Source organism: Mytilus californianus, unplaced genomic scaffold (assembly GCF_021869535.1).
Source record: "Mytilus californianus isolate M0D057914Y unplaced genomic scaffold, xbMytCali1.0.p SCAF_2, whole genome shotgun sequence".
NCBI lineage: Eukaryota > Metazoa > Mollusca > Bivalvia > Mytilida > Mytilidae > Mytilus > Mytilus californianus.
The window spans coordinates 120285756-120311144 of NW_026262668.1; the positions used below are offsets into that span (position 1 = coordinate 120285756).

Genomic DNA, 25389 nt, shown 5'->3' on the forward strand with positions numbered 1-25389 from the left:
TGTTTATATAAAGTACAGAAGTGTTAATAATTGATAATTAATATCGTGTAGCGTGCCTTTTCATCTCATTAATTATGCATCAGGTTTACTTCCCGAACTTTGCCGACACAGCAAGTGAGATGACCAAGATATAAATAAATATGAACACGTGCTTTTGTTTTCTTACGTATTTGACAATTTCTGTAGATTAAACGTACATATTTGAAACCTTTTATCAAATTATATAAACAACAAAATATACCAAATGACTGCATATTATTCGAACCCAAGGTTCTCCAACAATGGCGATATTATACACTTGTTTTATATTTGTATGACAAAACAATGCCGATAACGTATACACATGTTTGTGAATTGAATTGGGGCCTTCATGCAGGGTACACCGGAAGAATAATATTAAATTGTAAGAAGTTGATTTTTAATGTCTTCTAAGTTGTGAGATCACTGCTCTTAAATTTATAAAGATATTTTGGACAATAATGATTTGAACACGTCGCGATTTATTTTCAGATCATCAATTACTTGATTACTCTTTGTTGCTTAATCTTGTTTGCTAATGGATCACATGTAACTCTGAAGGCATGTTTGTTTCGCGTTGATTTTTTCGTTTGAATTGTTTCACATTTTGTCATGTGATCTGGATTCGAAAAGTTCAGAAATGTATTTTGCATTTCGCAAACCGTCGTAATGTCGACTGCTTATATAATGACTTTATCTGCGTGACGGGTGTTTGTAAATGATTCTAATGACCGATCTCATCGCCGTTATTTATTTTCAATTTACAATAACTTGTCTGCACCTCTTTACTGTTTCTTCTTCTCGCAGAAACTGTAAACACACGTTCCATTATCGCGATACATTCCTCTGTTCGACATTTTCCCTTCGAGGGACAACTTGCGATTGCGCATTGGGAACTGCAGAGTAAAGGTCAACATAGGTCATATGAATAAGGGTTGGCTTAATATCGAATTTTTGTCTATAGACAAAAATTAAATTCAGGTGTAAAACGTTAAAAAGCTTCTAAATGCTAATTGGAAAGTAAACAGTGATGGTTTTATTCATTCTAAATAAACCTTTTGTACAAAATCCGGCATATAGATTAGAAAAATAATTTTAATGAAAATCGTAGCTACTATCCGTTTAAGATAAATTTTATAAATTTTGTATACTGAGTGCTGGTTGTGTTGAAAACCCTTGTAAACTTTGTAAAATAAAATTATTTATAATTGTTTCATTTGTAATGAGTACTCTTCAACATTTTCATTTATACAGGACAGTCGTATGAAGTAAAAATGAAGAAACTGGGTGATTTATCAGATTTCCAAGGAAAGTATCTAAAGGTATATTATAAATATCTTAAGCAGTATCATTGTTTCAATGCATGTTAGTAGAAAAGATAATAAAACACATAAAAAGACGGAGAAAATTAACCACAAAGATAAAAGTAATATTGTCGGAAAATCTAATTGGTCAGTTATCAGCCTGAATTGTACGAGAAAATTATAGTAAATTCAAGAAAATGTTTATGTTTTTCCTTTTTTTTTTTTACCCCTCCACTTGTTGGTTTGGTCCATATAGTTTTACCTTATTCCGTCATTCCGTAACGAACAATTATACACGCTTTATGCCCCCGCCGTAGCGAAGGGGGCATTAAGTTTTACCCTTGTCCGTCTGTATGTCCGTACGTCCCAAAATTGGTTTCCGTTCTCTACTTTTAGTTTGCCTAAACCAAATGTTATGAAACTTATACACAATGCTTATTACCACAAAACACAGATCAAGTTTGAATTTTGGTGGCGTCACTTAAACCGTTCTAGAGTTATGCCCCTTTACAAATGGAAAAATTGCTAAATTTTTCGTTTCCGTTCTCTAATTTTAGTTTGCCTAAACCAAATGTTATGAAACTTATAAACCATGCTTATTACCTTAAAACACAGATCAAGTTTGAATTTTGGTAGAGTCACTTTTACCGTTATATAGTTATGTCCCTTTACAATAAGAAATATTGCTGAATTTTTCATTTCCATTCTCTAACTTTAGTTTGCCTCAACCAAATGTTATTAGACTTATACACAATGCTTATTACCACAAAACACAGATCAAGTTTAAATTTTGGTGGCGTCACTTTTACTGTTCTAGAGTTATGCCCCTCTACAAATGGAAATATTGCTGAATTTTTCGTTTCCGTTCTCTAACTTTAGTTTGCCTCAACGAAAGGTTATGAACTTATGCACAATACTTATTACCACAAAACAACATTCAAGTTCGAATTTTGGTGGCGTCACTTTTACCGTTCTAGAGTTATGGCCCTTTACAAATGGAAAAATTGCTGGATTTTTTGTTTCCTTTCTCTTACTTAAGTTTGCCTCTACTAAATGCTATGAAACGTATACACAATGCTTATTACCACAAAACTCAGATCAATACAAATTTGGGTAGTGTCACTTTTACAGTTCTTGAGTTATGTCCCTTTATAACATTATATGCAAGCGGGGGCATCATCTGTGTCCATGGACACATTCCGCATTTATTTCTAAATGCCTTCACATATTGATCTGTGTTTAGTCCTCTATGGTGAGTTACAGATCGAGTTAAGGTTTGGTTCCGCTCCGTGGATTTTTGCTGAAATTACGGGCTTTGGACTTTGAAAATTTCGCGGAAATAACAGTTATACAGAGTTTTTTTCTAAACACCTTCACATATTGAGCTGATTTTTAGTATGTTAATCTTCTATGATGAGTTACAGAGGGAGTGTACATTTGGTTCTGCTCTGCATTTGTATGAAAATTTAGAAATTCTCCATCTTTGGGCAATTATTATATTTTTGAAATGAAATAAAACCATTCATCTTCAGTGTTATAATTGTATAAAAAATCTTTAAATGACCATAGGATCGGGTAAAAAAATTGCATACCTATGTTTAAAAAAGAAAAATACACAGGTAATTAAGTCTCCCAAACGAAGTTTGGGAAGACTTATTGTTTTTGCTCAGTTCTTATTATTATTCTTCTTCTTCTTCTTCTTCTTCTTCTTCCGCCGCTTTTAAATTTGAACTTGTCCGCACCCGTTCTCCAAAACCGCTTGTCGGATTAACTTAGGGTTTCACAATATGTTAGACTAACATGTCTAGTGGTGCAATCAGGGTTTTGTTTTTGCAATGGGGTTTATAAAGGGGTACTTTGAGGGGCAAAAAGAAAAGAGAGTTTTACTATAGAACCCTATGGGATTTTATTTTTTAAAATTTTCAAATGATTATAAATTGAAAACCTTTCGTGATAGACACAAACTTTTTAATTGAAAATGTTCTAAATGATAAAGCCCATTAAATGAAATACAGGGTTAGTCCCCAGGGGTCACCCCCACCCCCTGCCATTTAAGAAAGTTTTAATACCTTGTAAGTGGTCAAGATCCTCACCCCTAAACCATATATATTCTGGTTTGTCATACTAAGATGGTTTGAATGATATACAGGGTTAGTCCCCAGGGGTTATCCCCATCCCCTGTCATTTGAGAAAGTTCTAATATCTTGTAAATGGTCGAGATCCCCACCCCTAAACCATATATATTCTGGTTTGTCATGATAAAGCACATCAAATGTAATACAGGGTTAGTCCCCAGGGGTCACCCCCCACCCCCTGCCATTTAAGAAAGTTCTAATATCTTCTAAGTGGTCAAGATCCCCACCCCTAAACCATATATATTCTGGTTTGTCATGCTGAGATGGTTTGAATGATATACAGGGTAAGTCCCCAGGGGTCATCCCGACCCCCTGCCATTTGAGAAAGTTCTAATATCTTGTAAATGGTCGAGATCCCCACCCCTAAACCATATATATTCTGGTTTGTCATGATAAAGCACATCAAATGTTATACAGGATTAGTCCCCAGCGGTCACCCCCACCCCTTGCCATTTGAGAAAGTTCTAATATCTTGTAAATGGTCGAGATCCCCACCCCTAAACCATATATATTCTGGTTTGTCATGATAAAGCACATCAAATGAAATACAGGGTTAGTCTCCAGGGGTCACCCCCACCCCCTGCCATTTAAGAAAGTTCTAATATCTTCTAAGTGGTCAAGATCCCCACCCCTAAACCATATATATTCTGGTTTGTCATGCGAAGATGGTTTGAATGATAGACAGGGTTAGTCCCCAGGGGTCATCCCGACCCCCTGCCATTTGAGAAAGTTCTAATATCTTGTAAATGGTTGAGATCCCCACCCCTAAACCATATATATTCCTATTTGTCATGTCTCGAACATTTGAATGACGTATACGGTCAGTCCCCAGGGGTTCCCCCCACCCCCAATGTTCTAATATCTTGTAAATGGTTGAGATTGCCACCCCTAAACCATATATATTCCTGTTTGTCATGTAATGAACATTTGAATGACGTATAGGGCCAGTCCCCAGGGGTTCCTCCCCACCCCCAATATTCTAGTATCTTGTAAATGGTTGAGATCCCCACCCCTAAACCATATATATTCTGGTTTGTCATGCCAAGATGATTTGAATGATATACAAGGTTAGTCCCCAGGCATCACTAATGCATATAACTTTACTGGACCAAACCAATTTTCACTGGACGTTGCCCAATGTCAGGCGACCCTGGGAATTACGAATTATGGGAGCTTCGTTTGGGAGACTTCGTAACAGCATCCTGTTACAATCATTTCTTGTTTTTTAGTGAAATAATAATGAAAATGATGAAGTGCTGCATTCAATCCTTGTGTTGTCTTTTTTTTTTTTTAAACATATGATTTTAGATTGTCCCTTGGTTTCTTTTCGGTTTGAACAGAAATATACATTTTGGTCCAAAATCACTTATCCAACGTTGTGATGGTTGTCTCTAAATGCCTTACAGGAGCATGTATAAATTGTTTGTTTATCAAAAATCAGAAAAAAATGTCTGTCTACCTGCCATAGCTAAAAATTGCTGAATCGCAACACCTACGATGCTTTGATTAGTATGAGTCTACTATGATGAGTTACAGATCAAGTTTATGTTTGGTTCTACACTGCTGATTTTTCCAAAATTATGGGCTGTAGACGAAAAATTTTGTTAGAATAACAGTTAAACAGACATTTTTCTAAACTAAAGGTTTTTTTACGAGCGGGGCGTTCCAACACATCTAGTTTTAAATTATTTTGTGCATATAAACAAATTATATGTCACTTTTTATACGACCACAAAATTTTGCGGTTGTATATTGGTATCACATCAGCGTCGTCAAAAGACAGTTGGTTTTCTGACAATAACTTCAGTATAATTAAATAGAAATCTATGAAATTTAAACACAAGGTTAACAACCACAGAAGGAAGGTTGGGATTGATTTTGGGGGTTATGGTCCTAACAGTTTAGGAATTAGGGGCCAAAAAGGCATTTTTCTAGTTTCCAGACAATAACTTGTGGAACAGTGTATGGATCTCTCTGAAATTATACCACAAGTTTCCATACCACAAAGGAATGGTTAGGATTTGCTTTGTGGGGTTATGGCTCAAACCGTTAAGGAATTAAGGGCAAAAAAGGTGGAAAAACAAGGGTTTCCTGGTTAATGGACAATAACTTAAGACAATTTGAAAGCAGTGTAAGGGAGGTAATCCAAACACGTTTTGATTACCTCCCTTATACATATACTGCTTTTAAATTATGTATAAAGAAATGTTGTATTGTCTTGAAATGATTAACTGTCAATTTATTTTTAGAAGTTACTATTAAGGAATATTAATTTTAGCCATGATTATGTATGTCATTTTCTATTTTAAGACTTTTATGATGTATTTAAATGGGTAATTATGGTTGCAAACTCCATTGGAAACTTGAATTGAGATTATGACCATATCTTGAGGGAAAGAATTTTTTTGGGGGGAAAAGGGGGGGGGGGGGGGTGAAAAAAAAAATTGCGGGGGGAGGGGGTAAAAAGAGATTGTGGGGGGTCAATTTTTTCTCATTTTAGATTTCAGAAATTAAAAAGAAAAATTCTTCAAATATTATTTTTTTTGCAAAAAAAAAGGGGGGAGATCAATACGCAACAGCATAGTGTATTGCACAAAAGCAAAAAAAAAAGGGCGGTTAATTTTTTTTTTTTGTGGGGGGAGGGGGGTCAATTTGTAACAGCAAAGTGTATTGCACAATAGCAAAAAATTGAATATAAATTCAAATCATATAACCAATTCTAAGTTCTTTGACTACAGTTATTCTGTGTCAGAAACCTATTATGTGTCAAATATTTAATTATAATCCAAATTCAGACCTGTATCAAGCGCGAATATTGTGTCCATTTTTGCCCCAACTGTTCAGGGTTGGACCTCTGCTGTTGTATCCAGCTGCGCTCAGCGAAGCAGTTTATCTAGATATAAATTTCCATCAAGATCTGAAGGTGTTTATCTGTACAATCTCGATCACATGATAGACTGGTTGATTTGTCTGAGATCGTTTATTCACCTAAGGTAGTTAAATATCGGAGATGGCCAGTTCAATGAAAGAACAAAATAGCGTCATTGGCAGAACTTTTATTGTCAAAAAGACCTATTTCTTTCTTGAGTTTTTCATTTTTTAGAATAAAAAGATGCATAAGAAAGGGGTTGATAGTGCTCAATGAATCATTCCAAAAGTATTTGAGGAAAGTTTTACCCTTTCTCTGACAACGTGGTCTCGTCCATTTTTTGAATCATCTTCAATTATTTCATTACCGTTTCGTGTTAACAACTAGACTGTTGAACCTGCATAGCTTTAAGGGAAAAATTCCCATTGTCCAGAAATTCATTGCATGCCCGTATTTAATGATTACTGGTCCTTGCATCTCTATTTTCAAAATCAAATTGGGGATAAAACAAAACGAAAAAATTCCGTAAATAAAAATAAAATATCGAGTTTTGCCATTAAATTTTCAATAAATATTAATTAAATTTCATTTTAAATTCAAAATTAACAGAGGATTGCTTGTATATAAAATGGCATTTAATTATACATGGAAACAGCCATTTAGTCAAAAGTTATAAAAGTTGCGGAAGGGAGACAATTTTGGAGGGATAAAGTACTAAAACCAGTATTGTCAAATCTTGTCATATATTTCTGGTGGCAATAATTCAAATATTTTTAAAGTTATCAAATACAACCTTTAAAGGTGGAAGTAATGTTTCAATTGGCAAATATAATTTTTTATTGATAACCCACCTTTAATAATAAAAAAAATTCTTTAAAAAAAATAAGGTTTCTATCAGTTGCAACTTGGAATATGTTAGCCTTTTTAAAACATGTCTCTAATAACATGAAAGTACTGATGGAAAGGGTAATTCCATTTCTTCCTTTGAAAGTAAATAATATATCAAAGATGTAAATAAAAGTCAATGAAAATAGTCTAATTTGGTCATTGAAATCTTTCTTGAAATATGTGTCAGTTAATTATAAAGTTGTTAATGAAATACATAACTTGTTTATATGTGAGAAAAAAAGATATACCTACTGTGCTACATTGTACATACTTACTCATAAAGAAAAAGGTGGGGAGGGGTAGTAATGAAATGAAATTATTTAAATTTTCTGGGTATTTTTATTTTTAAAGCTAAATAATTAAAATGTAACTTATTTCCATTTCTGTTAATGCATATGTATAAGATGAAGATCTTTGTCTATTTAATATTATATAACAAACATGGCAGTTTATATGAATAAATGTAACATCACGTCGCAAACGTGAAAGGTGAATCAATCTAATATCGCACGCTTACCATAGGGCTAACAAAAAATTCCAGGGAAAACACTTGTTTCCATCAACATGCTCAATAGAGTTGTTAATATAATAAAACCGTGTGGATTTTTAACAATGCTTTTTACTCTTTTATAAAGATTGATAATTTATTTCTGTAAAATAATATATAATTTCAGAGTATTATACGAGTTTGTTTCCATGAGAGAAGATTACAATACATGGAAAAAGAGCAAATGGAATCTTGGAAACAGGCACGACCAGGGGAGAGAATTCTTGAGCTTGGTATGAAATAATAGTCATGAATATATATATTTTAATTTTCATCCATGGAATTCCCTGCACAATGCATTGAGTTTAACTATATATATAGCTAGAAGTTATTACCCTAAAATGGTGAATTTTGACCAATTTTGATATTTTAACCTTTCATCACGAAAATATATCAGATAGACAGGATAAATCGAAATTGTAGACACAAAGAAAAATCAACAAATCGAGTTTAATAAAAATGTTCAAAACATGATTGAAATAAACCAATTAAGACCTTGTAGAAGTAATTACCCTTAAAGTATATGTAATTCACATTCTATAGAAGTAATTACCCTTAAAGTATATGTAATTCACATTCTGTAGAAGTAATTACCCTTAAAGTATATGTAATTCACATTCTATAGAAGTAATTACCCTTAAAGTATATGTAATTCATATTCATTGCTTATCAACTTTTTGTTTACTGAATACTTAAAGAGGGGTATTAGTCCAACATGTATTTTCTGGTGTGTCACGAATCAGTTAAAAGTTTGGGTTACAGTAGTTTACTATGAAGTTGTGGTCACTTAGTACACATGTTCACTATTATGTGAACTTTTTAAAATGTTTGCCAAATTAGATTTTGACCCTGATTTTGTGATTCACTTAAATTTGAAATGAATAGTGTGAACTGGGCATTGTGTCCTTTGAACAAATATTCTTGTTAAGTAAATAAGTCATGTGATCCTTTACCAAAGAAGAAATAAATTATTGGTCTTCATTTCTCTTTACCAAAATAAAAAAAAACTGTTTATTTGAAAAATAATCTTACGGAAATTGTTAGCCAAATAGATGACACATCAGAACTGCATGTTTTCATCAGGTGAATTATTCAGAATTTCAGGTATGTCTAGTTATTTAAAAAAATTTAAAGGGTTCCATGGAACCCTCTGTCTCGTCTGTGATTGCTGCTGCCAATGTAAAAGCGAAATGTTGACTGTTAAAATCTTTTTCTTTAGATACTTTTTCTTGTTCTTGAATATTAGCTTCTGTCTAAGTTTCATAACAATTAATGAAGTTTTAGAAATTTGTCTATAAAATAAATTAATCCCAGACTGTCTATAAATGTTAACAGTAAAAAACTAGGTCCATCTATCAGAAAAATAATGAAAGAAAAAAAAATATTTTCAAAATTTTCTTCAGACATAATCTCTTAATTGACAAAATTTTCCCTTGGCAATTTTTCTTTTAATCTGCCCAAGTTTCATAAAATTCTATGAAGGTTTGACAAAGTAATTGATGTGTAACAAACTTTAACCCCAGACTGTATCTACTTGTAAACTGTAAAACAAAACTAAGTCCATCTATCAATATGATATGAAAAAATGAAAATATTTTTATGCCCCCGTCGTATCGGAGGGGGCATTAAGTTTTACCCTTGTCCGTCCGTACGTCCCAAAATTGGTTTTCGTTCTCTAACTTGAGTTTGCTTCAACCAAATGTTATGAAACTTATACACAATGCTTATTACAACAAAACACAGATCAAGATTGAATTTTGGTGGCATCACTTGAACCGTTCTAGAGTTATGCCCCTTTATAAATGGAAAAATTGCAAAATTTTTAGTTTCTGTTCTGTAACTTAAGTTTGCCTCAACCAAATGTTATGAAACTTATACACAATGCTTACTACAAAACACAGATCATGTTTAAATTTTGGTGGCGTCAGTTTAACCGTTCTAGAGTTATGCCCCTTTATAAATGGAAAAATGGAAAAAATTTTAGGTTCCGTTCTCTAACTTAAGTTTGCCTCAAACAAATATTATGAAACTTATACACAATGCTTATTACCACAAAACACAGATCAAGTTTGAATTTTGAAAAACTTTTAACCACAGACTGCACATAAATGTTGATGACACCATCTCATAATCTTGGATCACATTGTCTTGCTTTTCCGACATAAATGTTGCAGGGTCTACAAAAAGGTAGGTAAAATTGTTTGGTAGTTTAGTTGAAGAAATACAGTAAAAATATCTTGACCAAAATATTAGATCATAAATTAAAAAATAATCCAAAATACAGAAAGAATAATGATTTTATTGAATGAATATGGGAATAAATGAACTTTTAAAAAAAATAATTGAAATGTATATAGATGATACTCTTTCAGGTCCATGAAATTGATTTCATCAGTTTAACAAAAATATGATTTAGAAAAATTTGAGGGAAATGTAAATAAAACAGCAACCAAATATCAAATGTGAGTTCTCAACATTGTTAAGTAAAATTCTGTCCCCGATACTATTATAAAACTGATAAGTGCCTCATTATAGTGATTGAGCTGAAGAACCTATAATAATTTTCAAGTTATATTTTGCATTAACAGTGAATTGAAACAAATGGCCTGATTTATGTAAAAAACAATAGATGAAAAACAAATATGATTTACAGCAACAAATAACTACCACTGAAATACAGGCTCCTGACTTGTGACAGATACATACTGAATACGTCTTGGTTAAACATATGGGCGAGCTCCAAACCCTCCCCTAACCTGGGAGAGTGGAGTAACAGCACAACATATAAACAAACTATAAAAATCATTTGAAAAAAGGCTTGAATCAGCAGATCATTTAAAAGCGCACAGAAAACAAATAGCAAATAGGATTTCGACACAAAGTACCGATCTGAGAGCACTTGCAGTTACTGAAAGCTAGTATAAAGCCAAGAACAACTAATAGAAAAATTAAAAACCAATTGTTCAAAGAACAATTGGTCTTTCCACATCAATTTTCTAAATAATTGATAGGAAGCTACTTCTTGTTTACTCAAAGTTATTAATAGCGTCAAAGTATAGGTTTCTTCATACTGATTCAATTAATATGTGGTTTGTATATACTTATGCCTGTAATAAGGCAGATAATATGCTACTTCCGGTTTATAAAATGTCACTTCCGGTTTCAAATGATAGGTTAATGTATGATCATTCAAAAAATATATTGTTTCTAGGAACGTTTCCATGAAATAAGTGCAAAAAATACTACTTCCGGTTCACTCAAGGTCACTTCCGGTTGACTTTTTTCAAGGTCATATGTCAACCAACAGTTTGCAAAAGACCCTATGGCTTTATCATGTACCAAGTTGGAGTAATAATCAATTAACCTTAAATTGAATCATTTCAGGGACAATAACTCCTATTAGATGTCTTTGGATTGTTTCAGACCAAATGTATCATATCTTAATCACAATTAGGCAAACATTCTGCACTAGTTCTTTTATATATATCTTTAAAAGTGACAGAGGAGATCAAATAACAAGGAAAAGTCAAAATTTAGAATATGACCTTGACCTTTGACCTTGTCCTCAATTTCATTTAAATGAACCAAGGAACTCGAATCAATATACCTTAGGTTTCTATCACTTACCATTCATGCTATACATTTATATATCCCTTATGTCAAATACAGAAGGGGAAATAACTCTCATATGGAATTTATGTATCGCTTCGGTCAAATTGGACAAAACATCCTGAGGATATAACGAGCAATTTGGTAAAATAAATTTGTCGCTTTCTTTTACGGTTACGGAGGAGATGCACTCACAAGGAAAACAGTGGGAGATAATTCCTACAAAGAAAAGTATTTGGTTAAGCAGGGTCAATTTCAAAGGTGCATAAACTGTTCGATATCATATACGAAACATCTAAGCGACATCTTGCGAAACAAAATTTATATGCAAGAAATAAAAGTGGCGGAAGAAGAAAAAAAAAAATTAAATTAAAAACCAATTGTTCAGAGAACAATTGAAGGTCTTTCCACATCAATTTTCTAAATAATTGACAAGAAACTACTTCCAGTTTACTCAAAGTTACTTTTGGCATCAAATCATAGGTTTCTGTATACTGATTCAATAAATAAATGGTTTATATATACTTTTGCCTGAAATAATGGAGATAATTGCCAACTTCCGGTTTAGAGAATGTCACTTCCGGTCTCAAATGATAGCTTTATTTACACTGATTCCAAAAATATATGGTTTATATATACTTTTGCCTGTAAAAAGGGAGATAATTGGCTACTTCCGGTTAAAAAATAATCACTTCCTGTCTCAAATGATAGCCTTATTCACACTGATTCCAAAAATTTATAGTTTATATATACTTATGCCTGTAATAAGGGAGATAATATGCTACTTCAGGTTAATAAAATGTCACTTCCTGTCTCAAATGATAGGTTAATGTATGCCTATTAAAAAAATATTTGGTTATTAAGTACTTTTCCATGAAATAAGTGCAAAAATGGCTACTTACAGTTTACTCAAGGTCACTTTCGGTTGACATTTTTCAAGGTCATATGTCACCCAACACTTTTCAAAAGACGTCATAGATAGACATGATCTTGTGCAATGACAAAACATAAGTATTGACAAAATGTAGGACCCTAAATGTTCATAGCATTTTTTATTGATAACAAAATCAATATTTGTACTGGCAAAAAAAGTATTGAAAGATTTTATTACAATGTTAAATTGATAACCATTTAGAATAAGTTTATTTAAAGGATAGATGAGTTTACACAGACCGAATCTTAATTCTGTAGGCTCTATAAAAAATTTCACCGTATGAGTATGTAACTTGGATGCATATTTAGTATGGACTATCTTAGGCCCGGGAACACAGTTATTTCGTAGTGCATTTCTTTTAGACAATAAATGAAAAAATTTTAAATCGCACCTGCGCTTTCTCAATAATATTTTTACAGTGTGGTATACTACTTTTAGGAAAAATTATATCAAAGTTATAGAAAACTTCATCAGCTCTAACTCAAAATATGGACAACTTTATGTTAAGGGGGTCTTTTGACAGCTTCAGACATACTAATTTTTAACCTTTTTCAACTGGACCAAATTACTACTTTACTTTAAAATTCATGACCCAAATGTTTTTTATGCCCCACCTACAAAATTGAGGGGCATTATGTTTTTCAGTCTGTGCCTTGTTTGTTCGTTTCGTTCGTTTGTCCGTTCGTTCGTTCGTCCATCTGTCTCGATTCAGGTTAAAGTTTATGGTCAAGGTAGTTTTTGATGAAGTTGAAGTCCAATCAACTTGAAACTCAGTACACATGTTCCCTATGATATGATCTTTCTAATTTTAGAGTTTTGACCCTAATTTCACAGTCCACTGAACATAGAAAATGATAGTGGGAGTGGGGCATCCGTGTACTATGGACACATTCTTGTTTACAGTGTAATTTAATCCCCTTACTTGCTATTTGATGCATAAGACATGAAGAAATAAATTTCGAAGGGGTATGAAAAAAATTAAAAGTAACACACTGTTGACACTAGGGATTATATTTGTAGACAACAAAAATGGAAGGACAATAACTGATTTACAAATATGGTCAAACTGTATGGGAAAGTGAAAATTATGAATATATATAATTGAAATAATCTTCTCATGACATTAGACAATAGATGTGATAGTTGAATACAATTTAGATTATTCATTAATTTGAATGTTAAGATTACAAGATTTTAGGTAATTTATCAGTATTAATCAATTTGTTACATGTTCCATCTGACCATCTATGTATGTATCCATAATTGGTGTAGATATTATGTGTATGGTCCAAATACATAGAAGATCTAGAACATTCATGTATTTTGGTGTTTATTATACGAATTTTCTGTCTTTATTTTCAGACATTCCACTATCATATGGCATAATTCATTACAAAAAAGACACACCTAGTCTAAATACAATAGACTTTATCTGGGATCCTACCAAAGAATGTGGTATATATATAAAAGTACATTGTATAAGTACAGAATTTACTCAGAAGAAACATGGTGGAGAAAAGGGTGTGCCATTCAGGATACAAGTAGAAACACATACATATGGTGATGAAGATTCAAAGTTGTTACATTGTGCCTCATGCCAAGTTAAAGTGTTTAAGGTATATGGAAAAGATAAATTAGTGACTTTAATGACATCTAAGTAAATTTGGTATGTCTAAAATAAAAAGCAACTTTAACTGTGAACTGTGGACTTACATTTGAGAAATTAATATTACCGGGTAGTTAATATTGTTATTTTCATTTAAGTTTGAAGTCTCAGTTGGGTAATCATTCTTTTATGTGAACCATGTAAAATTGATGGATTATCTCCAGACCCAACAAATGTATTAAAAATGTATCAAAAATGTATCAGAGTCAACACCAGAAGACAAAACTATTAAATCTATTGTTACCAAAAACATGACATATCAGTGGATAGTATATTAAAATGCCTTTGTCCATCCATTTATTTATAATTCAGTCTGACCGTCCATCCATCCATTTGTTTACCATTCAGTCTGACAATCTATCCATCCATTTGTTTATCATTCAGTCTGACCATCTGTCCATCCATTGGTTTTTCATTCAGTCCGACCATTCGTCCATCCATTTGTTTTTCATTCAGTCCGACCATCTGCCTATCCATTACTTTTGTAACATATTACTCTGATTGGTCTTGAGCTTTATGATGTAATCGATTTTTAGATCTGCCAGGCAGTCACCACTCTAAGATAAATCTCAACCACTTGAAATGAAAAAATATAGGAATGTATGGAAGGGGAAATCAATTACTGTAAATTCAGAAATTATTGCGTGCATTTATTATTGCGATTTTGTCATTTTAGACTAAAATGCGATTTTAATTTTTGCGATATTGAGAAAAATCCTCTTTAATTCATATAAAAAAAATTCACAAAATGCGAGTTTAAATTATTGCGATTATACCTCTGTCGCATTTTTCGCAATAATAAAAACATCGCAATAATTTCTGAATTTACAGTAGATAAAGTATCATTCTTTTCAATTTGGAAAGAGTATGGGAGACTTGACAGCCTGTCCTGAGCTAAAAAAAAAATTAATTATTTTATGTTGACTATGATTTTTTTTTTAAACGATTAGTTTCATATCTTTGTAGCCCAAAGGAGCAGACAGAAAACATAAAACAGACAGAGAAAAGATCGATAAATTAAATGAAACAGATAAGGTATGTTGCAGTCAAAATCAGTCCATTTGATCAGTATCTGTATATTAAATTAACTGTTTAAGAATGTTCATATTTTTATTATTACCATTATTATTTCGTTGGATGTGTATATGAATGTGCATTTTTGGTATAACTGTTGATACATCACTGGTCAAACTTCCTTAAAATTTGAATGAAGGTATAATCTAATCAGAATTGTAGAGTTGGATTATTAGAAAATCTGAATTGAGTACCAGTTTTGATTGGGAATTAGTATACAATTTTTTGGAGAGCTTGTTAATATGTAACATAATAAATGATATCACCTATGTAACATCCTTATTTCTTTTTGAATCCTTTTCGAATTGAATAATGCTTTACTCTGCTCTTGAATCAGTTTAATTATGACATTATGCAATATTGTGGAACTTTATGTGAAAAGAGGGAACTTTTTTATTTTCAGATATTGCATTCCGATCTGAAATACTCTTGATAAAACTTTCATTTCTTGTCATAAACCTTTCAAATCTGAGTACAGTCTGTTTGGAAAAGGGGGGATCACTGTGGTTCTTAATCATTGAGAAATTTTATGTTAGATATAACTTGATAATCTAGGAAAAGCCTCTAGCTGCATTATCTAGAGTTACTGTGTGATTTGGGAAATGGGAATTATGATTTGAAAACAGTAAAAGTTTTGAACTACAAAGTTGTGCAGAACTCCAAATAGAAAACATTGTCATTAAGGCTCCAAGAAGGCTCTATATACTGTAAAATCAATTATTGTCAATAATGAGACTGGATGAGTATCGCAATAATAAGAACTCACATTCTGATATCTGATACATATATCTGTATGTAGAATTTCCGGAAATCGCAATAATTAAACTCGCATTATTGTCCTTTCTTAAAAAATCACAATAATAAATGCACGCAATAATTTCTGAATTTACATTATTTAAAAATATTTTATTTAAAAACTATTTTGTTCTTTTATTTAACTTAGTTACTGTGAAAGTACTTTTATTCGTGGGGTACCAATTTTCGTGGTTTTCGTGGATGGCTTTAATCCACAAATTTTATCGTCCAACAAAATATAAGAACTGTTGTCCAAATCAGGACATGGAAAGATCCCCATTACCGTAGGTTAGACTACATAGAATATCAGCAAATGCACTATTAACAAAAGATGCAACTTCTGACATGATTCTGTCCATTTAATCTTTAAAATACCTAAACTGTACGACTTTTAACCTTTTTATTCTCACGAAATAGTTTTGATCAATAAAAGTCAGACTTCCGGTGATGATATGCGATGATGAAGTGTTCATTTTATATCCTCATAATTCTCATACGAAAAATAAATAATTTCATTAAGGGTTTGCTATTTTATGATGCTACAATTCAAAGTACATTTGTCTCTTTTTTATGTAACTGTTTTCTTTAAGTGACATGTTAATTGCCCAATTAACCCCTTTGGTAACCTTTAATCTGGTGATCAAACAATCTCGGGTTAATTAGTGTCATCACTTCTGATTACACATGTGCAACAATTAAAATGTTTACTTTGCAATTTCCTTCAATCTAGAACATTTGTAAGAATAGATGAATCGGCTTATTTCAGAAAGCAATTATCTTATTAAAAGTTTGATCAATGTTGTCAGTAATGAAAGACGAACAAGTAGGTGAAAATGAACACCTTATTTTGCAATGTCCCAGAAATTATTATAAAACAACATATGATTATTTTCAAAAGTTTTCGTTTCAGATGGCTTCACATTCTTCACCCATTTTAAAATCCACCAATTTAAGAACCCACGAACATGCAACTTTTGTTCAAAACTACAAAAATTGATACCCACGAATAAAAGTACTTTGACAGTATTCAGATGACAATGATGAATTGTTCTATGGTTTATTGTTAAACAGGTGACAGTCAGATTTATTGTCTATTTGTATTTAGCATGTAGGAAAATCATAATCCATCAGAAACAGATACTATTTGTTAATAAAATTGAGAATGGAAACAGGGAATGTGTCAAAGAGACAACAACCCAACCAAAGAGCAGAAAACAGCCCAAGGCCACCAATGGGTCTTCAAGGCAGCGAGAAATCCCGCACACGGAGGCAGGCTTCAGATGGCCCCTAAACAATAATGTGTACTAGTTTAGAGAAATGGACGTCACACTACACTCTGAGACATATAGATAATCCCAAATTAAAAAAACATACAAGACTAACAAAGGCCAGAGGTTCCTGACTTGGGACAGGCGCAAAAATGCGGCTGGGTTAAACATGTTTTGTGAGATCTCAAACCTCCCCCATACCTCTAGCCAATGTAGAATAAACAAACACATAGCAATACGTACAGTAAAACTCAGTTTAAAAGAAGTCTGAGTCCGATGTTAGAATAGGTAACCGAAGAAACTAAGCAAAATGACAATGATAACATAAATTAACAAAGGACTACTAGCAGTTACTGACATGACATGACATGTTAAGTATTCTTTACATTTCCTTTTTTTACAGGATAAATATCAGCCTTCCTATGAATGTACAGTATTAACTCAGGTATGTTAGTTTTTCACATTGTGATTTATTAACACAATGGTTGTATCATAATGTCTGTTCTCTGTCCTGTATTTTACTTAATATTTCCAAGATGTTATGTCATTATGAATCTGGATTTCTTTGATGATATTTAAATCTTACTCTGAACATTTGCTTCTGTCATATTAATAAAATTATTAATTTGTGTTAAATGGATTTGGAGATGGAAAAATAGAATATCTATGTTTGAACATAGGAATGTCCCTAAAAAACAACCTTACAAGTAAATTTTGGGAGCCAGAGATCAATAAATTGAATTGAAATCTAATCAATAAACTTGAACATAAAGATTATGACTCTGCCAATCTTTCCACTGGTTAAAAGAGTATTGTACAGTTTTCAAATTTTTCCATTTTAACTTTCCAAAACTGTAGAAAGAACTTTTATCCCATCATTTACTATGCTTTCAGTAAAGTTATCATCTGTCAGTCCGGCAAATCAGTTTTCCACTTTTTTTCTTTGTGTTTGAAGATATTGATTTGATATTTGGTATGTAGTTTTATCATGACCAGTTACAGATCAAATTTGATTTTTGTTCCAGTCTGATTATATTGTGCAGAGTTATGTTCCTTGGACTTAGAAAATTTACTCAAGTAATCAGTTTTCCGCACTTTTATTTTGGTCATGCTTGAAGATATTGATTTGATATTTGGTATATAGTTTATCCATGACAAGTTACAGATCAGGTTTGAATTTTGTTCCGGTCTGATAATTTTGTGCAGAGTTATGGTCCTTGGTCTTAGAAAATTCACGTAAGTAATCAGTTTTCACACTTTTTTTCGTCATGCTTGAAGATATTGATTTGATATTTGTTATATAGTTTTACCATGACAATTTACAGATCAAATTGGAATTTTTTCTGGTCTGATGATTATTTTGCACAGAGTTATGGTCCTTGGACATAAAAAATATGCGCAAATAATCAGTTTTCCACACTTTTTTTGTCATGCTTGAAGATATTGATTTGATATTTGTTATATAGTTTACACCATTTCAAGTTATAGATCAAGTTAGCATTTTGTTCCAGTACAATGAATTTTTAACCAGTAGGGGACCAAGTATTGCCATGCAATACTCTCAGAATGCTTGTTTGTATTACAGATAAATGTAGACCAGATGGTATCCACAGTACAACAGCCTGGACCTTCCCCGTCAGTAAAGTCATCTTTTTCATTACAGATAAATGTAGACCAGCATCCACAGTATTACAATCCTGACCTTTCCTGTCAGTAAAGTTATCTTTTTTTTTATTACAGATAAATGTAGACCAGATGGCATCCATGGTATTACAACTTGGACCTTCCCCGTCAGTAAAGTTATCTTTTTTAATACAGATAAAAATGTAGACCAGATGGCATCCACAGTACAACAGCCTGGACCTTTCCCATCAGTAAAGTTATCTTTTTTATTACAGATAAATGTAGACCAGATGGCATCCACAATACTACAGCCTGGACCTTCCCCACCAAATAATAGTGCTGTGTTTGCTGAACCAAGTTTTAGTGGAAAAAATGGTTCTTTTGCCAGCTTGAGTGAAAGTTTTGCCCAAATCAATACAAATTCACCGTAAGGTTCTTGATATAAATGAATTATTAATGTAAAATGCAAATTTATTGCTTAAAAAAAGATTTAAAACAAAGACAAGCATAAGAAACATTCTTTGATGATTGCTTAAAATTTTAATTTTATTCGGCCTGTTAAATCTCAGTTCTTCTTCGAGGTGTAATACCACCATTGATTTTCCCCCATTAGTCTTTGTTAAATTTGCACTTTTCAAAAAATTGTGCAGAATTTATCTTTGTTTCAAATAAAGAAATACTTGGCATGAGTAAAGTTTTATCCTGTCCAGAACTATAGACAAAATTTCACATAACATTTCATTGCATATAAGAAAATAACCATCACTGGAAGTTAACCAATTAAATTTTCACCCCTTTTTTTCCCTGTGTCCAAGCTTTAATAACCATGTAACCTCAAGTTTCCAAAATATTCTATAGAAACACCAAATAAAAAAATAAGAGTGCTTGGAAACACCCAAGATATATGTTTATGACTCAGAAATTTTTTACTGCAATGAAATGTAGGATTAATTTCCTACAACTGTCAAATTCAAGGGAATATTTTTTTTCGAACCTTTTTCGTATGCAACCAGATGTGACATACTATGATTTGGTGGTATTACACCTAGAGTGAAATTTGTAGAAAAGAAAGTTTTATTTCTGCTACTATTCATCTTAAATGTAATGGTGATATTTCATTGATGTATGAAATGATACTTTTAACTGATATTGTTAAATTGCTGTCTTATTCATCTCATTGGTTTTTGTGGTCATGTCCATATATCAAATACTATAAGCAATAGGTCAACTATTTGTTGTACGAAATGGCTGTAAGGTTTTCCTGTTTTTCTATCAGGTTCATTTTCATGGATAATAGATAATGTGATACCTGTAGTAAATCTTTAATCTTACATAAAACTCATTCATGATTAGTAAAGTAGTTGTGACATTTTACTGTGTGCATACTTGTTGATATACTGTATACTGTATACTGTGCATGAAAGGTTTCAAACCTGGTAGGAATGTTTGTCATATGTAGTTGACCATTCTAAGACATCATGTTGATTTGACAATTTGTCAGGAGGATTTTTAGTCGTCATGTGTAGTTTACCATACTATACAGCCAGTTTATTTGATGATTTTTTCTGCAGTTATGAGAATATTGTGTTAAAGACTATAATTGCACTCAAACACCTTACAATTAACAAAGAGATGGGTGGTGTTTTTTTTATGATTTTACTATTTAAATATCATGGGACTATTTTACTATAACAACTAACTTTCTGGTAAAGTTTACAATTCAATCAGGGTTCTATTCTTTGTCAATGTTTCAAGTGAATTCAACCATGCCTTTTTTTTTTATCTTCAGGTTAAAATTGTGTTTTCTAGATATAAATTTCAATCAAGATCTGAAGGATTTTATAGTAGCTGGTTTAAATATTACTTCAATTGTTCCAAGTCTGCTGTAGAACAAAACTTATTGGTTAAGACCTCTGTAACTTTGCTTGAGCAGGAATGTAGAATAGCTGAACTTTCAGGTTAATGATGTGTTAAAACATGCATAAAAGAATAGAGAAACACTTATATTTGTTATTGTTTCCAATAAAAGAACTCAACCATAAATTAATATATGTATTGTAAGTTACACTAAATATCATTATAACTTATTTTTGTAGCACGCCAACAATATCAGCAGTCTCATCACCATTTAGATGTAATAGTGAAGAAGACAGTGAACCGAAGGTTAAAAGTCCAGAGATAAAAACATCAAAGGATAAATTAATATTAGATGGGGTTAGTTTTGTATACTTCGTGAAAGAAATTTATTTACATGTCTTTATCATATGAAGCCTTTTTCATGATGAGAAGTATGGAGGGGGAGTGCATACCTTTTTTCTGTAATCAACTCCACCTACAGTTTTCAACCCATTGATAGACATATTTGAAACTTAATTAAAAATTTTTACACTCATTAAAGTTGTTCACATGCACTTATGGAATTGTTAAAGGAATTTTTCTCATTTTTCTAATTTAATTGGAAACTTATAGGTAAAGAGAGGTAGGGTATGATCACCAAAGACAACTATCCACCAGAAACCCAAAGACTTGGACTTGTATAGTCTTCAACAATGAACAAAATCCATATTGTAAAATAAACTATAAAAGGCCCTGACATGACAAAATGTAACACAATTTCAATTATAAAACCAATGTCCTGATTTTTTATGAAACAATGATTAATAAACAAATATGACAGACAGCAACCAAAGTCAACAACTGGATTAAAGGCTCCTGACTTTTGGACAGACAAATACAACCAACATCAACAACTGAATTAAAGGCTCCTGACTTTTTGACAGACAAATACAATTGTGGCCAAGTTAAACATGATTATGAGTGCTCTAACCTCCCCCTGGGATAGTGGTGTAACAGCACAACATACATTATGTAAGAATAAACTGTCAAAAATTAGTTGGAAAGGGTTTGGTTCATCAGATCAGATTAATCGCAAAAAAACAACTAAGAAAAAGACAAAAGACGCCAAGTATCATCTAAAAATACTCAATGTTACTGAAAGCTCTAGTTCTAAAGACGCCAAGTATCATCTAAAAATACTCAATGTTACTGAAAGCTCTAGTTCTAAAGCCAATTCTATAAAAGTAATTAAAAAATCATGTTTTACCTTTAATCAGTTTTCAGTAAAATTTACAGAAGAGGATATTAATTTGTGTAATCAGCTCCACCTTTAGTTTTCAAACCAGATCCTGAAATCTTCACAGAAATATTGCACACATGTTGAAGATTATTAAATCGGTTGAGGGATTTATTTATCATTTTTCAACACGGCCAGTTTTACATTTTTTTAGCAAATTTTCAAAAGACAGTACAAACTTTGTGTAATCAACTTCTACTGCAGTTTTCAACCGATTTCCTTGAATCTTCACAGAAATTTTTCAACTTCTTTAATATGTTCCACTTAAAAATATCATTCCTAAGTCAGAAACTTTTTCTATCAATTTCAAGTTCATAAAATGATTACAGTACATGAACTAGAGATCATAGCCAGAGTTAATATTTACTTATTTGAAATTTGTGGAACAGGCTTGTATAAATGCAGTTATTTATCAAAATAGTAAATATTATATATATATATAGATAACTCACAGCATGGGAAGAGAGAAAACATTTGGCTGTCACTAATATTTATCTATTTACACTTGTTTTCCCTCTCGGTTTTTGTCGAGCCTTCGACTTTTGTCGAAAAAGCGAGACATAGCAATCGTACATTCCGTCGTCGGCAGCGTCCACAAATATTCACTCTGTGGTTAAAGTTTTAAAAATTTTAACAACTTTCTTAAACTATCCTGGATTTGTACCAAACTTGGACAGAAGCTTGTTTATGATTAAAAGCTAGTATCTAGAAGGAAATTTTGTTAAAATTTTATTCCATTTTTTCTGTATTTTACTTATAAATGGACTTAGTTTTTCTTCCAGTTAACATTATAACATACAGTCTGCAGTTTAGTTTTTAAAACATTTATTAGATTCATAAACTATCCTGGATTTTTACCAAACTTGGACAGAAGCTACTTACAATCAAAAGATAGTATAGAGAGGAATATTTTTATTAATTTTTTTCCTCTTTTTTGTTGAGCCTGCGATTAACAGCAAAAGTAGGCGAGACACTGGGTTCCGCAGAACCCTTACGAATTCTTTTTAAAGAACTCATTGTTTGTACAATTTGTTCTATGTAGAAGGTGATGACATGAATTAAAATAGTGATTTTTAGAATGAGTATGATATGAATATACAGTTATCAATCATTGTGAAATCTGCAGCCTTGTCAATCAACTGGTCCCGTAAAAATAAATATATCTTACAACATCATATTATTATTTAAGATTTTACATTTACTATAGGTACCACTGCCATCAGATGCCATAGCAGATACTGTATCAGCATGGTTACAAGCCAATAGATTTACCAGTCATGTTAGAGTTTTCCAAAATTTCTCAGGTGTGTATAATAATATATATACTAGCCTTACTTCACTTTCTTAGTAAGAATAAATATATTTAATTAATGGTCTAGAAGTGATATTTGCCAGCCACATCCTAAATTTGAACTAGATAATTCTCATTTTTGTCGAGCCTGCGACTTTTGTCGCAGAAAGCTCAACATAGGGATAGTGATCCGGCGGCAGTGGCGGCGTTAGCTAACTTCTTAAAAGCTTTATATTTTAGAAGGTGGAAGGCCTGGATGCTTCATACTTTGTATATGGATGCCTCATGTTACGAAGTTTCCGTCAGTCTCATGTCCAATGTCCTTGACCTCATTTTCATGGTTCAGTGACTACTTGAAAAAAAAGTTAAGATTTTTTGTAATGTTAGATTCTCTCTTATTATAAGTAATAGGATAACTATATTTGGTATGTGCGTACCTTGCAAGGTCCTCATGCCCGTCAGACAGTTTTCACTTGACCTCGACCTCATTTCATGGATCAGTGAACAAGGTTAAGTTTTGGTGGTCAAGTCCATATCTCAGATACTATAAGCAATAGGTCTAGTATATTCGGTGTATGGAAGGACTGTAAGGTGTACATGTCCAACTGGCAGGTGTCATCTGACCTTGACCTCATTTTCATGGTTCAGTGGTTATAGTTAAGTTTTTGTGTTTTGGTCTGTTTTTCTTATACTGTATGCCATAGGTCTACTATATTTGGTGTATGGAATGATTGTAAGGTGTACATGTCTAGCGGGCAGGTGTCATCTGACCTTGACCTCATTTTCATGGTTCAGTGGTCAAAGTTAAGTTTTTTGAGTTTTGGTCTGTTTTTCTAATACTATATGCAATAGTTCAACTATATTTGGTGTATGGAAATATTTTATGATCTATTTGGCAGTCACACAGGTTTTATTTGACCTTGACCTCATTTTCAAGGTTCATTGCTCAGTGTTAAGTTTTTGTGTTTTGGTCTGTTTTTCTTAAACTATAAGCAATAGGTCAACTATATTTGTTGTATGGAAGAATTGTTAGCTGTACATGCCTGCCTAGCATGGTTCATCTGACCTTGACCTCATTTTCATGGTTCATTGGTCAATGTTTAGTTTACTTGGTTAATGTTAAGTTTATGTGACAGTTGTAATAAAGCTTTATATTTAGGACTATCAACATAATATCAATGATTAGTAAAGAAGGCGAGACATTTCAGCGTGTGCACTCTTGTTGACAAAGTTAGAGTGAATGAATGCTGTTCACATCTTACTACAAATTAAAGATAGTCCATAGAACTGGTTTGAGTAAGAATCAGTGCTTAATCTGTACAATAATAAAAAAAGATGTGGGATACCTCACCCAACAAGTGAAAGGTGGTACCAAGAAAAGAATTCTACAAATGCTATCACAATTTGCACAACAATCCAATTTTTTTAAAACAAAAACAATGGAAAAATTTTTGCAACAAGTGTCACATCAAAATATTTATGTAATGATTTGGCAGGAAATAATGTATGAATAGTGAAAATAATGCACAGGTTTTTAGATAAACAGACAGACAGCATTGAAGTGAAGTAGTACACAATAAAAATGTCATAACAATTTACCATAGAAGTAACCAGTCTTCAAACATATTTCTTCAATGACTCAACACATTCTAACTACGCTTAATTCATATAAAAAAGAAGATGTGGTATGATTGCCAATGAGACAACTCTTCACAAGAGACCAAATGACACAGAAATTAACAACTATAGGTCACCGTAGGGCCTTCAACAATGAGCAAAGCCCATACCACATAGTCAGCTATAAAAGGCCCCGAAATGATAAATGTAAAACAATTAATGTACAAAAAAATGAACGAAAATCAAATATGTAACACAGCAACAAACGACAACCACTGAATTACAGGCTCCTGACTTGGGACAGGCACATACATACAGAATGTGGCGGGGTTAAACATGTTAGCAGGATCCCAACCCTCTCCTAACCTGGGACAGTGGTGTAACAGTACAACATAAGAACGAACTATATAAATCAGTTGAAAAAGGCTTAACTCATCAGAAGGATACAAATAGAAATACATTGTGTTGTATTTTATACTAACCAGCTTTCATTTATCTTAAAGGTCCAGATATATTGAGGTTGACAAGAGATGATCTGATACAGATTTGTGGTATAGCAGATGGTATACGACTCAATAATGCATTACAATCCAAGTAAGTTATTATAATCTGTCAAGC

General features: G+C 32.3%; 1 protein-coding gene across 2 annotated transcripts in view; it reads left to right on the forward strand.

Moving 5' to 3' along the window:
• Nucleotides 1-25389, forward strand: part of LOC127728698 (transcription factor CP2-like) — a 49297-nt gene that overhangs the window by 17117 nt on the left and 6791 nt on the right. For both annotated transcript variants that reach the window (XM_052236330.1, XM_052236331.1), the window contains exons 5-13: nucleotides 1273-1340; nucleotides 7889-7994; nucleotides 13667-13920; nucleotides 14937-15005; nucleotides 17511-17552; nucleotides 19006-19157; nucleotides 20827-20944; nucleotides 23071-23167; nucleotides 25275-25365. In XM_052236330.1, the coding sequence (XP_052092290.1) occupies nucleotides 1273-1340; nucleotides 7889-7994; nucleotides 13667-13920; nucleotides 14937-15005; nucleotides 17511-17552; nucleotides 19006-19157; nucleotides 20827-20944; nucleotides 23071-23167; nucleotides 25275-25365 (997 nt within the window). The remainder of the gene's footprint in view (nucleotides 1-1272; nucleotides 1341-7888; nucleotides 7995-13666; nucleotides 13921-14936; nucleotides 15006-17510; nucleotides 17553-19005; nucleotides 19158-20826; nucleotides 20945-23070; nucleotides 23168-25274; nucleotides 25366-25389) is intronic.